The 15,577-nt window shown below is 37.0% G+C and overlaps 1 protein-coding gene across 4 annotated transcripts in view; it reads left to right on the forward strand.

Moving 5' to 3' along the window:
- The window catches only part of ephb2b (eph receptor B2b), a 150,947-nt gene extending 144,103 nt beyond the window's left edge, over positions 1-6,844 (forward strand). For all 4 annotated transcript variants that reach the window (XM_059328830.1, XM_059328832.1, XM_059328831.1 and 1 more), the window contains exon 16: positions 1,353-6,844. In XM_059328830.1, coding sequence (XP_059184813.1) covers positions 1,353-1,461 — 109 coding nt within the window. In that variant the 3' untranslated portion in view covers positions 1,462-6,844. The remainder of the gene's footprint in view (positions 1-1,352) is intronic.
- Positions 6,845-15,577: the final 8,733 nt, after the last annotated feature.

The raw sequence follows: 15,577 nt of genomic DNA on the forward strand, positions 1-15,577 counted from the left end.
CTTTTGTATTTCATTCATTTCATTTTAGATTATTATTTTTTCAATATATTTAGAGTTCAAGACCATCCAGTTGAAAAAGACAAGTCAGGTTTTTTTCTTTTTCTTTCAGAAAAAAATAATTTAAAAAAATTAAATTAAAAAGAAGTTCAATTAATGCATGATTTGTCCAAAGTCAAAGATCATGTTAAATAATCATTATCTAATGCCCAAAATAATTGTGATTATAATTTTTTGCCCTAGTACAGCAGCAATATTATGAATCTGTAATTCTTTTCATTTCTCCTGGTGGTGTGAGATTGGTGGGGTTTACCGCAGAAAATTACACTAAACTGGCATCCAAACATTTTTCAGTGATTATATAAGCTTTCTGGCCTCAAAGACGAATGAACACGCAGCTGTTTCATGCCTCTTCTCCTTTACTCTCATCTTGGTTTCTGTACATGCTTCTTTTCAGCTGCTGGTCTTCTTTTCATGCCTCCATGTATTATGTTGTTGATGGACATACAGTCATGGAAAACTTATTAGACCACCCTTGTTTTCTTCATTTTCTTGTTCATTTTAATGCCTGGTACAACTAAAGGTACATTTGTTAGGACAAATATAATGATAACAACAAAAATAGCTCATAAGAGTTTAATTTAAGAGCTGATATCTAGACATTTTCCATGATTTTCTTGATTATTATTTTGGTTATTATCAGGAAAAAAACTGGATATCAGCTCTTAAGTAAGTGACATTTCAAAGTAACTTTGGAAGGATGTAAAGATACACTGATCTCTGTCAATATATGGAGTGAAAGATAAGCCTTCAAGGCAAAGAAAATATTGTAGTTAAGAATAAAAAATGTTTGTTTTTATTTAAAGGTCTAGAAGAGCTCAGAAATAGTGCCTTTTTCTTTGTTATATATATATATATATATATATACATAGTGCTTTTTGTGTAGTTAGTTTAGCATGCTAAATAAGTTGTTGCATGTAGTAGTATGAACATCAATGAATAAATATATTTCAATACAGTCGTGAAAAAAAATATTAGACCATTGTTTTCTTCATTTTCCTGTTCATTTTTAATGTAATTTTCCATGGTTTTCTTGATAATGATTTTGGTTATTACCAAATTACCATAGAAAATGTCTAGATATCAGCTCTTATATTAAACTCTTATCAGCTATTTTTGTTGTTATCATTATATTTGTACAAACAAATGTACCTTTAGTTGTACCAGGCATTAAAATGAACAAGAAAATGAAGAAAACACCGGTGGCCTAATCATTTTTTCCACGACTGTAGATGGATATTTGTAATGCATAGATCCTTTGGTAACATAACCCTGACATGTGTGTCTCCTCACAGTGACATCTTGAGGGTCGGTGTGACGTTAGCAGGCCATCAAAAGAAGATCCTGAACAGCGTCCAGATGATGCGGGCACAGATGAACCAGATCCAGTCGGTGGAGGTCTGACCCTCCCGAGCGGGGCAGAGGGAGGGTAACGGCAGTTGGGATGCCGGGCTCTGGGTGCGGAGGATGGAGTGGATGGTTTTTTTTTTTTTTTGCGTTATAGTGTGTCTGGTCTTCCCACCAGACTACCATTCATCCCCGGTCCCCTCTCCACTTCCCTCTCTCCTCCTCTTTTGGCCTCACCCTGACTCTCCCTCCATCTTTGGGCTCAGCTGTTGTGGAGAGTTTGTGGAAACTAAAAGTCTGTGTGATGAGGAACCGGAGGGCCCACAGCCAGAGAAACCCACCTTTGGAGCCAGACACACGGGAGGTTAGAAGTGACCAGCAACACATTTTTCAATCTTCCACCAATTTTCATTTGATGTTGAACATTTTTTTTTTTGGTTTTGTTTGTTCTGATAATTTTGTAAAGAATTTTTTAAAGGAAAAAAAAAAGAAAAACTGAGAAAAGTCGAGGAGTTTATCTAAATTTATAGATGATCTAAGCGTGTACACTAGACGGACCGAGTAGGAAAGCTACCCTTTAAAAGGGCAAAAAAAAAAAAAAAAAAAGAAACAAGGAAGAGTTGATGAGACGCGGCCTCCTCAACAAGGTGGATATCGTCTCTGCATCTTCTTCATTTTGGACATCATGACGAGTCACAGAGCTCTCTGTGGTTGCAGAGGAGAAGGAGGGACCCAACTGTTTCCCCAGGAGAGAAAATAAATTAAAAAACCATGAAATGGACAACATTTGGCATGGACTGATGTCAAAAAAACACATTCATTCAGACAATTCACGCAGTGAAACCTACACTCAAGAAAAAGGAAAAAAAAACATTTTTTTCTCATTGCAAGTAATTTTCTATATTGTGTGAAATTTTGTGATGAAGAATTCCGTCTCACCATGCTTCCTCTCACTATAGACAAAGTTTGTTTCTTTTTGTTTTTCCTTTCACAGTGAAATACTCACAGCCTGCCAAATAGAAACTCTTCCCTTTTTTTGCACCCTGATCATGATCCTGTACTGTACATATCAGATGCACTTGACCTGCCAGTACGTGAGGACTCAGAGACAGATGTAACTGATCAGTTCAGGAGCAGAAGAACTGAGGACCTAAGTTGTTGTCACCATTCTTTCCTTACTTTGTGAAAAAAAAAAAGCTTGTGGAGAGAGAAAAAAATAGCAAACCGACGTCCTACATAGATTCACACAAGAGAAACAGGTTCTACTGTTTACATCACATACATCCAGTCTGTCCCGTTATAGATCCTCCTTCATCTCCACGCCGTCTGTGCGTCAGTGCACGTGCCGCACACACACATGACCACGTGCACAAAAGAAGCAGTGGCTCCCGAAAGCGTCGGGACTCGTGTTTGATAGCATGCTGAGTGAGTGGTTAATTTCACAGTGCTTTGATTTGCTGCAATTACTAGAACTCTGTTTGGTAAGAGCTTGGATTTGACACACTTTACGGAGTATAATGTGGCTGCATTATATTCACTGTTTCTTCTTCCAGTTTTTCCTTTTTTGAAAAGACATTTTTATGTTTAAAGTATTAAAGTTTTGATACCACACATGGTTAATTTACACACACACACACACACACACACACACACACACATGGTCATGAATAGACTTTACAATCAGGCGTTTTGTTGGATTAAAAACAAAAAAAATGCAACGTGTTATATTTTTGCAATTTCTGTATGGATATTATTGAATTGTTATTATTATTACTTTTTTTTTCCTGCACTGAGTCAACTGTCTGACTCCAACAAACACTCTGGATCTTCCATCAATGCTTAGAAGTTTATTTTCAGTCATGTTGGTGGACAAAACAAAGGAAGTATATTGCATTCACTTGAAAAAAAACAAAAAACTGAGTAATTTATTTTTTGGTTTGTTTTTCGGGGTAATTATTTCTGTTTTAAGTAGTCATTTTTCCCTGTTTTTCTGACAAAGTTTGTTCTGTTTTTCGTGGTAATTTTTTTTTTTACTGAATTATCGAGATACTTCGAAATCCCGCGAGAACATCCAACCTGCAAGTGACTCCCGTGGATCTATGGGGACTCCTGCCCCGCACATATATATGCCCCATCTTCAACTTTCTACTGTACTGGGTCAATAAAGGTCAGGTAGCCAGTGTCTTAAACCCAGATCATAGTAAAACTTGATTAAACTAAACAAGCCGCTAATGTTTGCTTCCATTAAATCGAGCTCTCAATAATGGAATGAATGTGTCTATTGTTTCTCTCTAAACTGAAAAAAAAATTACTCCGAAAAAACAGAAAAAAATTGCCACGAAAAACGGGAAAAAGAAATTACCCCGAAAAACAGAAAGGAATACCCCCAAAAACAAAACAAAAAATAAATGACTCAGAAAAACCAGAGTTTTTCTTTTCTTCCAAGTGAATGCAATATGCTTGCTTATAAAACCATGTAGATAAACAGCATTTCTCTGTGACTGGGTTTTCATTTTTACTGACAGTATATTATGCATTTATTGTTTCACCTCCTGTGAGCAATGCTGTCTCATGAGTACAGAGCTGTCAATCATTGTTTGCGTTGTCTTTGGTGTAAAAGGGGGTTATGCAGGGGGGAAAGATGAGAGTTTGTAGCAATGCAATGATTCCCCGGAGACGCCGGAGCAGGCGGGGGTTTATGTATACAGCCAGTAAATGATATCAGCAGTGCAGAGTTCCTACTGGGCCCCGCTCCGAGGCCTGACAGCCAGACACGGACGTCCAGCTGTGAACCATCGGTCAGATGTGTCCGGTCACAGCGGGAAGGCCGCACCCTGATCACAGCCGCTCTGTCCAGGCACTGACTCCCCCTCTCTCTCTCTCTCTCTCTCTGTCTCCCTCTCCTTGATCACATACATGCCTGTCGGCCACCTGTCTGCCGCTCCCACTGATCTCCACGCGGTCGGCTCTCAGCAGTTGTCTGGTTCCGTCTCTGCGACTTTATAAGCGTCAACAGCAGCGGGGTGAGCTGACACTCATCAGCGTGTGTCTTGTCTAGATGCTGCGTGTCACTGGGTGTGTGGAGGAAAGAAAGAAAAAAAACTGGACAATGCTTCCATGTTGGCTCGAACCAAATCCTCAGACTTGACCTGAGTTTTTGTGCCACCCCTTCAGACAGCTTTAGCACCAAAGCCCTGGTTGAGGACAGTGAGAAACCTCAGTCACTGCCGTCTTACCTTTCATTATCCCCCCCGGCCCTCCAGAGGATTCAAGGACATGGGTGGAGGGATTTTTATTCTCTTCCTGCTCCATAATCCTCTCCTTTCCATTTGCAGTGCAACACATCAGAACCAATATTTCCCTGGAAGCTTTTACAACATATGAAACGGGGAGGAGGGACGATCACGAGCTGTTAGTCAGAGCTGAGCAGCGACTGATGCTGTGACCTAAATGCCACTGATGCTTCTTCTTTTTTTATTATTTTATAAACTGAGCTTTAGACTGTCTTCCTTTCCCATTTCTCCATACTTAACAGCTCATCAGTTTTATTATTTTTTGTGAGGCTGCACTGCTGCAAATATTCCACCGTCAGGATAAAAAACGCTTAATGTTGTTGGAGAAATTAATCTAAAGTATACACGAGGCGGCTGAGTTTCTGCTCCGGCCCCATTAAAGCTCATTCAGATGCTTGTCCATGGACGCTGCCAAGACTTTGAGTTATTAATCAAGCAATTATCCTTGAACTTTGCTTCAAGGAAGGAAGTACCTTAAACAGGGTGGCCAGACGTGCTTCTCACTGCACATAAAAAAAGAGCTCGAGTTGATTTTATGTTGCATACTTTCAGTATTTTCTTCCTGCTGAGAGGATACTTCATGTTGAACTCCTTCTGAAGGGTTAGTTTGTTGTTTTCCATTTTTATCTGAAGGAAGAGAAATCTTTTTTGATTGAATGTGGAGTGTTTGAAAGCACCACATTACGTATTTATGTATCTTATGATTTTGTTGGCACAAAGGAGACGTATTGTTGCAGTTCAAGCTGAGCGACGATGGCGGGAGGAGAAATTGATGCACTTATATCAAGTGTTTCAAGTGATTCTGACTTGCTTTTCAACAGCAGACTAGCTGCTTTCTTTACACCAAAGCCCAAGCTGTGAAAAAGCCCCAATGTCCATATTCTGGACTGTAGAAAAATGTATAGAAACCAGGTTACTAATTCATCTGGTCCAGGTTTTATTATTGAGGGTAAATTCCTTAAAGAAATTCTGCTCAGTGTGGTGATTATTTATTTTATCGCCTCCCTGAAATCAGAATGAATATTTTATTCAAGTGAAATAATTGTCTCTTACTTATTGGTTCACTGGGAAATTTAAATCCACTGTATATCAATTCAAGATTTGTATATTCAGAAAGGAATCTGCACCTTTATGTTACATTAATTTGCTTATTTCCCCTCTAAAACTGTTATTTTCTTCACTTTATTTAACTTTTCAGCTGCAATTTTATTGTGAGCTTTTACTGCACCAGAAATCTCCTCGTTCAGACTCCAGCTTCTCTCGTTTAGGAACTTTTTACAGTTTTCCTCTGGAAATTGAAGCAGACGCGGTGTGGTCGAGGCCTGCGACGCTTCCACACAGCGCTTGCCTGCTCCAACTTTCAGCAAAACACACTGTTCTCTCTCCTCTTACATCTGTGAAGCAAAGTAAGAAACCACTCAGTCCTGCCCTCACCGTGTGCCAATATTTGAAGGACGGAGGAAAACCGTTAAATCTCAGTGTTACTGTTACATGATAGTGTGCATAAACACGAGCCGTGCCAGGTTGTACCCGCTGGGTCTGCGTTTGAACGCCACCCAACTGCAGCGTGGTCAGAGCGAGAGGTCTACTGTGGCGGACAGAAAATGGCTTCTGTTTTTTTACGGTTGCAGCCCAAAGCACCGTAGCGCCATCTACTGCTGCGGTGGTCAAATGTAGCTTGTTGGGTTGATATTTTTCAGGTGCAGATAGTGTGAATGCTGCAGCAGGCAGAGCTCCAGGGCTCAGGACTCTCCAGCCGGCTGCTGATGGACAAACGCTGGCTGCTGCTCAGAACAAGCCTGAACAAACCTCCGTACCACACCGCCACCCCGTGACCCCGTCTCCCCCCTCTGTCTCCCCCTCCCCCCTCCCCTCCCACTACCACTCTGGCTGTGGGCTGGTACAGGCAGGGGACCCCCACGTGCTCCCCGACCCTCTAAAGCCCACATTGTAGACCAGTGCCGGTTCAGACCACTGTGACTGATGTGGGAGATCCTGTATTTCTGTATAAATGTATATTGACTGTAACCCTGTGAATGATGTAACAATTTCATTATTTGTAATATTGTCATTGGTTTATTTTCTAAAAATGGAAAGCCCAACTTGACTCTCCTGAATAAAAAATAAGATCTGTTATAAAACAGTGACGAGTCTGGTAATGATTGTGTTCCTTTAAAGCATCGAATTCTGTTTTCTTATTTTTTTAATTAGTACAGTGTTGATTTGGACTATATTTTACGATGAAAGTGTGCCATCTGTGGAGCGTAGCTACTGCTCATAATAACTTACTGGTGTCTAAAGTTTATTCTGTAAGATTTTTAACTGTATGGACAGAACCAAAACATTTGGGCATAACTTATATTTTAATATCGCATGAAAGGCAACCATAAATAAATGCTGCTAATATCTAGTTTGAATATATTTCACAGTTTAATTTTACATTACCTGGAGATGAAAATATTTCAGATGCAGATGTTTTTTATTTTTTTCATTTTAGTGGTTAAGGTTTAGTAAATGTTACAATATTATTTGTAGGCCGAATAACAAGAATACAACTGCTTGTTTGATCTCCTTTAAATAGTTTTAAGCCTAGAATCTGGTTATGTTACAATATTATAATGACTTATTACTTTTTTTTTGTCACATCTCACAGGTGCTTTATTCTATCGTTACAATTTTTCATCACTTTGTAAATCAATATGTTCCTCATGACTTCATATCATTGTGTTGTATTGTATTACTAATAACAGACAGAGACAGGAACCTTGGATAGCAGAAATTTAACTCAAGGGCTGTAAATAATCACATTTTCATAAACAAACTAGTTAAAATGAACAAGAAAACTAAAAGAACAGATATTTTGTTTGTATTTTATCCTTGTAGGATTATCCAAAAAGATTGTAGTATCTGCATTTTTTCGGTATCATGTATTATTCTATGTTAATGCTTTTGTGGGTCAAATAATCAGCCTTTAAAGGCCTGAAGTGAAGGCACGTTGTTACAGAGCCTTAAAGCCAGTAACAGGAAACTTTAAACCCCTTTTTTGTCTTGATTTCACTGCTGCTGTAGTTATTTCTCTCTCTCTCTCACAGCACAGCGTATGCTAGTTGAGGTTCCTATCATTTAAAATGTAATCCAATTTCTAGTGTCCAGTGTTTTAAGAGAGAGACATTTGTTTCCAGCTCACATTAAGCTCAGCCGTCAAAACAAGACTCAAGAAACAAGCCAACTTCCTGTTGTTCTGAACGTAAACAACATTTGTAAGAAGCAGCAAAGATCTCTGGATTTTGCACCAAATGCTACAAGTACTTTAGCTAAAAGTGGGCTACAGCTTACACATTTCCTCAGTAGATAATCATGATTTACATGCAGAATTTACCCAAATATTGTGCATTACACATGAAATTGGACTTACCAGAAGCAGCGTGGATCATTCTTAGCATCACTTCTCTCAGTGTTTCCCAGAGCCAGACTGCTGCACATTGTTCTGTGGTTTTATGTCAGAAGTGATTTGAGCGGCGGTGCTGCCGTCTCTCCACAGCTCCGTTTCTTGACTGGAGGTCAGACTCTCTTCACCTTGCTCTGAGGTTTTGAAACCTCATTAGCGGCCGACGCGTGAAAGGCTGGAGACCTCGGCCTGACCCGGTGGAGAACGGCGCGTGTGTTAAAAGGTTTTACCCCGTGAAGCAGGAGAGGAGGGGGTTCAGGAGTTCAGTGGAGGAGGACCCCCCGCTGGCACGCCAAACTCTTTCTACCTCCAGTCCCGACCACCCGTAAGTCCCCCGCCATCTGACTCACACCTTGAGGACTCTGCATCTGAGCTCTGAGGGCCACAACCTGCAACTGACTGATTTAATGTCAAACAGGGGCAATGATAATTTCAAAAAGTGTTTTTTGTGTGTTTGAGTTGCAGCTAGGAAGAAAAAGAGGTTTTTGTTGTAGAGGTGCCCCTGGCCCCATGATTCACAGCTTCGGCCCTGTGTGAGTAAACAAATAGAGAATTAAATTAATGGCAAACAAACAACTCTTTGGCATGATGATTCAGTGATGGGGGCTTCCTGGTGGCTGATGGCTCGGCTTCAACCACCTTTCTGTTTATTTCCTGTAAATCCATTTAAGAAAACAATAGACTTAAGAGTTACAGAGATGATTATTTGGTTAAAATGACTCATTTCTAAGATGTTCCGTCACGCACATAAACAGTGGCAGGCTTTATTTATTGTTGAATGAATGGACTGCTGTTGTTTACTTTAAAAAATGTCATCAGCATGTGATTTCTGTCAGACTGCCACCTAAAAAAAAAGTAAGTTATTATTTAAAGTAATTAATAAATAAGTATTAAATAAATGCATGAGTAAAAAATAATTAGTAAATGATAATAATAAAAAGTAATAATTGTATTTTACTTATTTGTGATTTCTGTCAGACTGCCACCTAAAGAGAGTTAAGTTATTAATAGGAAAAGTATTTCATAAATACATAATAAATAATAATTATTAAATAATAATTATATAATTTAATTATAGTATTTTATTTATTTGTGATTTCTGTCAGACTGCCACCTAAATATTTTTAATAATCATTAAAAGTAATTAATAAGTAAGTATGTAATAAATACATAATAATTGCTAAATAATAATGAAAAGTAATAATTGCATTTAATTAGTTTTGATTTAAAAGTTTAATAATGTTGACAGACATATACTGTCCTTGATTTGAAAAATGTCATTTGTGTGAATTAAATTAATTTAATACAACCCAGACTGCATTAAAAACGATTGGGACACAATGTAAAATGTAAATAAAACACAATGCAGTACTTCACTCAACCTTTGTGACATTATATTCAATTTAAAAATGTAAAAATATATTTAACCCCTTAAAACCCACCTGTTGTTTTTTTTGTTTTTTTTAATAACTGATGTAGTTCAAACTTAAACTTCTGTTTTTGAAAATATACACTCTGAATTTAATGCAATCATTCTTTAATTTGTGTTTTACACAGCAGCACCAATTTTTTTGGAATCAAGAGACAATAAGAATTAAAGGGGACACTACAGGTGCACAGGGTAATTTAATTTAATTTATAGATATCACCATGACACTTAACCAGTTTTCTGAAATGTTGTAGGCAAATTAGGTGTGAACTCATAAAATATGCACTCATTTGCATTTATTCCCAGGACATAAATCTGAACACTGGATAAAGCAAATTGAAAAAGTTATTATTTCAGTTTTTCACAGAAGGAAAATCTGATATCTCCTTTTATCATTTCATAAATCATAAAATACTGTCAAAAGCCATAAAAAAGATATTTTTTCATCACGTTTCTTAGGAACTAAATCTTCTATAAATCAGGGTATGATGATATACACACATAATGTTCAATCTAATTCATAGCAACAACAATATAGAACCTGTAAAAACACAATACTGTGCAGGAGAGTGGGAGCTTTATATGTTTGTTTGTTTTTTGATAAATCTGCAGATGCAAATAGATCAAATGCAGTAAAATATACACCCCAGTGTTTGTTTTGGATGTTTTCTTTTTCTGCCATTTTTACCAAAAAATAGTGACAAAACAATTATTCAGATGAGGGGTATAAGGACATTGAAGTTAGGTTAATAATTTTTACCAGATCAAACAAAAAACTGTATGTACTGTAGTCTGTTTAAATATACAGTTGCTGTCAGTAGATCTCACTTTAGTCTTTAGATGCTTATTTGTAAAAATAAAATAACAAAAGTTCCTGCGGTGCCATGGGCCCCCAAACCAAGTCCTGCCTCGGTCCCCCAAGTGTCTAGTGCCTTCCCTGCCTATAGAGAGCTACGTCATCATTTAAAGGAAATTAAACAATAAAATCACCAAAACACTGAGCTGTGAGAGACTATTTAGAAATTTGTGGTTTGAAGTGAAACTGCAATTATTTGGTGGTGAACCAATTCTTCATTTACCACCTTAGCATTACCACGTTTTAAAAGCGGCTGCAGAGCATCTGGACCAAAACAAGCCTGAAATGAGTAATTCACTAATAACGGAGAGTTATGAGTTTCTCACTTTCTAATAAACCATCCAGTCAGCAGTTGGAAATGTTAATAAGTTGTTAATAAATGGATTTTTGTCCAGATGGTCTGCAGCCCTTTTCCAGAGGTTCTGTTGGACGGGTCTACAAGGAATTAAAAAGCAGGAGGAGAATAAACATCAAGCACCATGATTTGCTTATTTTTTTTAGCAACTCAAAAATATGTCCATACAAAGGCATTATTACCAAAACTATGCTAGAAAACAAAAGAAATGCTTAATCAAAACGAGTGAAATAGTATATTGTACAATTATTTTATGGTTCCATACATTAACTAATGTGTACTCTTGGGAAAAATAATCCCATATCCAATTTTAATGTTATAGAAGAGATTTATAAGAGTTCTAAACAGAGGTGATTATTTAGAACTGACTAACATGTTATTTATAAAACCTTACATGCTCTTAATTTTAGACTTTTGTTTAGATTTGTTTTTCGAAAAAGTGCAAAATAATCCACTTAAATTAAAAAAGACAAGATTCTTGCAGGCTGCATCCAGAAATTGTTCTTAATTAAAGTGAGTCAATTTGAACTAAGAATAATTTGCATGTTTACAAAAACAAAAATTAAAAGATGTTTAACAGCCAAGGAGATAATTTATTTTGAAAATAAATGGCAATTAAATAATAAACACATATAAAACTGAAGTACAAACATTGATGGTTATATGAATGCCTGTTTGGGATTTTTTTGTTTTTTAATGCACAATGCATATTATGTCAAGCTTTTTAAAAAAATGTTTTGCATTGTATAAATCTAGAGGGAATTAATGTAAAAATAGTGGATGTAATAAGCTTTTAGCCTGCACCTTTTTGGCCAGCATGAACTTGCTTTGGTTTGCCATTACTTCATAAGTATTTTTTCATTTATTATTTTATTCAAAGCATTTAAGTTGTGCAAGTTTAAAATGACCTACATAAACAACATTAAAATAAACTGAAATGTATATTAAAATGTGGTATGAGACTGTTCTCCTCCCAGAAACAACCCAACCATTTGTTTGTACAGAATCCTAAAATGACCAATATTTTATTTGTAGCGCCCTCTAGTGGCTGCTGGGGAGTTTAAAAGCAATTTGGGGTGTATAAAGAACAACAAAGTCCGCAAAAGTAAATGTTGTTATTTAAAGTTACATAACTTACCTCACTTCTGGTAGTTCCATACATTTATTTTTACTTCTTAAACTATTTTTGTCGATCTTACAGTGGAAGTGTTTATCTTAACCTTAAGGGAGGAGTTTTGTTGTCTGAACCAAATGTTAAGGGTAAAAGTGTCACATTTGAGGACTGGAACAAACAACACACAGTCATGGAAAAAAGTATTAGACTATTGTTTTCTTCAATTTCTTGTTCATTTTAATGCCTGGTACAACTAAATGTACATTTGTTTGGACAAATATAATGATAAAAATAAAAATAGCTTTAAATAGTTTAATTTAAGAGCTGATATCTAGACATTTTCCTTGGTTTTCCTTATAATGACCAAACACATTAACAAGAAAACCATCGAAAATGTCCGGATATCAGCTCTTAAATCAATGTACCTTTAGTTGTACCAGGCACTAAAATGAACAAGATAATGAAGTAAACAATGGTCTAATACATTTTTCCATGACTGTGTGTGGTTCTGAGGACTTAAAACAACTTATTACAACTATAATAAGCTGTAGATAATTAGAAAACAATTAGTAAATGGGAAATGCAACACTGAACAGTGTTATGTTCAGCATGTTGTGTTTTCCAGGGTTGACGACCAGCCATCAGGCCGCTACAGTAGCTGCTGTTCTGTCTGAACGTGTTACAGCAAACGTCCTCGTTCACCTTTCTGTCTAGGAGGCAGAAGGTCACGGCAAATTCTCCAAAATGGTGTCTGTGAGATGAGAAACTGTATGTGGCCCCACGAGGACATTAAGGCCGCTGAGAGCGAGCGTCTGAGGAGGAGCTCAGCGGCTCACGCTGTGTGGAAAGACCTCCAAATGGGTCAGAACTGTCACAAGCCATTCCCATCATGTCCCGCCCTCCGAACATGATGGAGGGTGGAATTAGAATGAAATAAGACATAGTGACTCCTCCGGGCACAGGAGGAATGGATCTGCTTACCATACAAGTGCCCCTAATTGGCAAGAAGCTCAAAAGTTGGACCCCAGGAGCCAGATTTTAGGAGAGTTACGAGACAGTGGCTAATGCAGCACAGACTGCAAAAAAAAAACCCTGAATTGATGAATTAATGCATCCAAGAAATCTGGACATGTGGTCTCAGGGAACGGAGAGTTACATCCAAGTCTAACTGGACTCAGACTCTGACTTAATACAGCCCAGCAGGTACAGTAAATAAGACTGAGAGGTTAATGTGGGCCTCGCAGGGACCTTGGCTGTAAATATTCACCATGTTTGATCCACTTGGCAAGGGAAACCTGCAGAAACTTTTCAACAGGAGCCATTATTCAAGGCCAGCTTTGTTATCAGTGGTAATGATGAATAACTGCCAAGTTCTTTCCTCAAAAACTTCCAGGGGAAACGTGTCCTGACTCGCAGCTCTGCAGGTGAGGAGTGTTTAAATGCCGAGTTAATTGCATAGAAACTGATTTTAATTACTGATTACTATGAATATTCATGTGTAAAGAGACACTCCCTGTCGTAATTATAGTTCACGAATAATCTCTCTATAACACAAGTGACATTTAATATTTCTACACAGTAACTACTGTATTGTCAAACTAATCTGGCTGCATACATCAGAGTGCGTATTGAACATTTTCCCTGTGATACAGAGCGACACGTGAACTCTCTGTGACTGCTTTCAGAGTCCCTGAACCCTCGTCTCTTCTTAATTCCCTTCCACTTGAGTTACACTACCCACAGATGCCACATCGTGTCGGGCAGAACCGAGGGGGATATCTTTCCCCTCTCGCAGTGAAACCCTCGCTGGGTTCTCAGGCTGAGCTCTATCTTTGTGTGCAGAAGGAGGCAGGACTCAGAGAGGCAGCGGGCTTCTGTCTCATCTTTACTTTCTGTGAATAAAAGCAGCAGTGCAACAATGTGTTCAAAACTTAAGACAAAGTACAGAAGCATTAAAATGTACTTAAAGTACTCAAATGTCCCATTTCAGAACAATATTTATCATATTATTGGATTATAGTTATTGATGCATTAATGTGTTGCAGCTGGGAAATGGAGCTACTTTTAAATACTTTATATACTGCCAGAGAGCCCTATGGATGGGCTATGCAGATGGGGAAAAAAATCCATATTTCATAATCATCTATTTGTAGAAAATATGAGGGCTTCAACTTTTAGAATCCATAATCCAGCTATATGCTGCGCAAACTATGTATTATTAGGAATCATTTTATTGTTATTTTTATATATATGTTTAATAAAAAGGTCCATAAAATACATCATCATTTATTAGTTGATTATATTCATATTAATAATACATTTAAAGTAAGTTAATCAGAGAATAAGTGAAATAAAAATCCATATTAATACTGTTTTAATATGTCTCAATAATCTCATTCTGACATTATCGCTGTATTATTTTGTACAAACAAACAAACAAAAAACATGATTTTCAAAACAATATTCAAACACTTTGTCAAAATCAGTTTTCAGTAAGTTGAATGTTTTGCACATAAACACACACAAAATAAAAACAGCGACTCTTCGAGGCTCTGTAAGAATAGATCTTCACCACCATCTAGTGGTCAAAACGCAGCATTACATCATGTCTATGATGAGCTCTTACACATTCAAGGAAGTTTATTAGTATAATTTAATTAAAAAACACAGAAAGTTTTGATATATCCACATGTTACTCAGCTAAAAGTAAAGAATACTCAGCAAAATGTACTTAAAGTATCAATAATAAAAGTAATATTTTTGCAGAATGGCTCCTTTCAAAGTGTTGTATTATTACTAAATCTTTCATTATTCTGTTTTTATAACTAACACAATACACATAAGAGCAAGCTAATGCTGTAGTTTGTCAACGTGGAGCTGATTTTGAATACTTTGTGTGCATATCGGTAGTACTGCATCATATCATGTAAATAATGTGTTTTTTTAAGATGTATATATATTTTTTAGGTAATGTTGGGTTGGTGCATTAAAACCAAGTCGTAGTAAACAGGCTAGTTCAAAACTGTGTCAATATGATATATGAGAGTAAATGAATCTCATACTGATATACTTTGGTTTCTTATTCTACAGTAAATGCAGTCCAGTTGAGTTGCACAACAATCCTGTTTTGATGTGTTATGTATCTATATACAGCATGTGGAGTCTTTCAATAGGTTCATTTTTCATTAAAAAGGCAAATATGCAGCTTTAATTTGAAGCAGTAAAATGATTGTAAGGGACAAAACAAACACAGGCCTCCCAATTATTCACAACAGCTTTATTCATCTGTTGCTGTCATTTTGTAACAAAAACATTCTATTAATATTACACACACTCTTCTCTTCTCTTCTCTTCTCTTCTCTTCTCTTCTCTTCTCTTCTCTTCTCTTCTCTTCTCTTCTCTTCTCTTCTCTTCTCTTCTCTTCTCTATCAGCTGGTTGGCTCTGCTCTGTATTTACAATAGGGTAAAGGAGAAGGAGCTCTCTGTTCTCCTATTTAGTTGTTTTGCTCCTTATTGTTATTATTATTATTATTATTATTATTATTTGTGCATGTATTTCTGTTGAGGATGCAGGTCTGGTAGATCAGCTTTTGTGCCTTTGTTTATTCATTTACATACTATTATAGTTTAGCACTGGGGAGTACACACACACACACACACACACACACACACACACCC

Source organism: Centropristis striata, chromosome 3, assembly GCF_030273125.1.
Source record: "Centropristis striata isolate RG_2023a ecotype Rhode Island chromosome 3, C.striata_1.0, whole genome shotgun sequence".
NCBI classification, from domain to species: Eukaryota; Metazoa; Chordata; class Actinopteri; order Perciformes; family Serranidae; genus Centropristis; species Centropristis striata.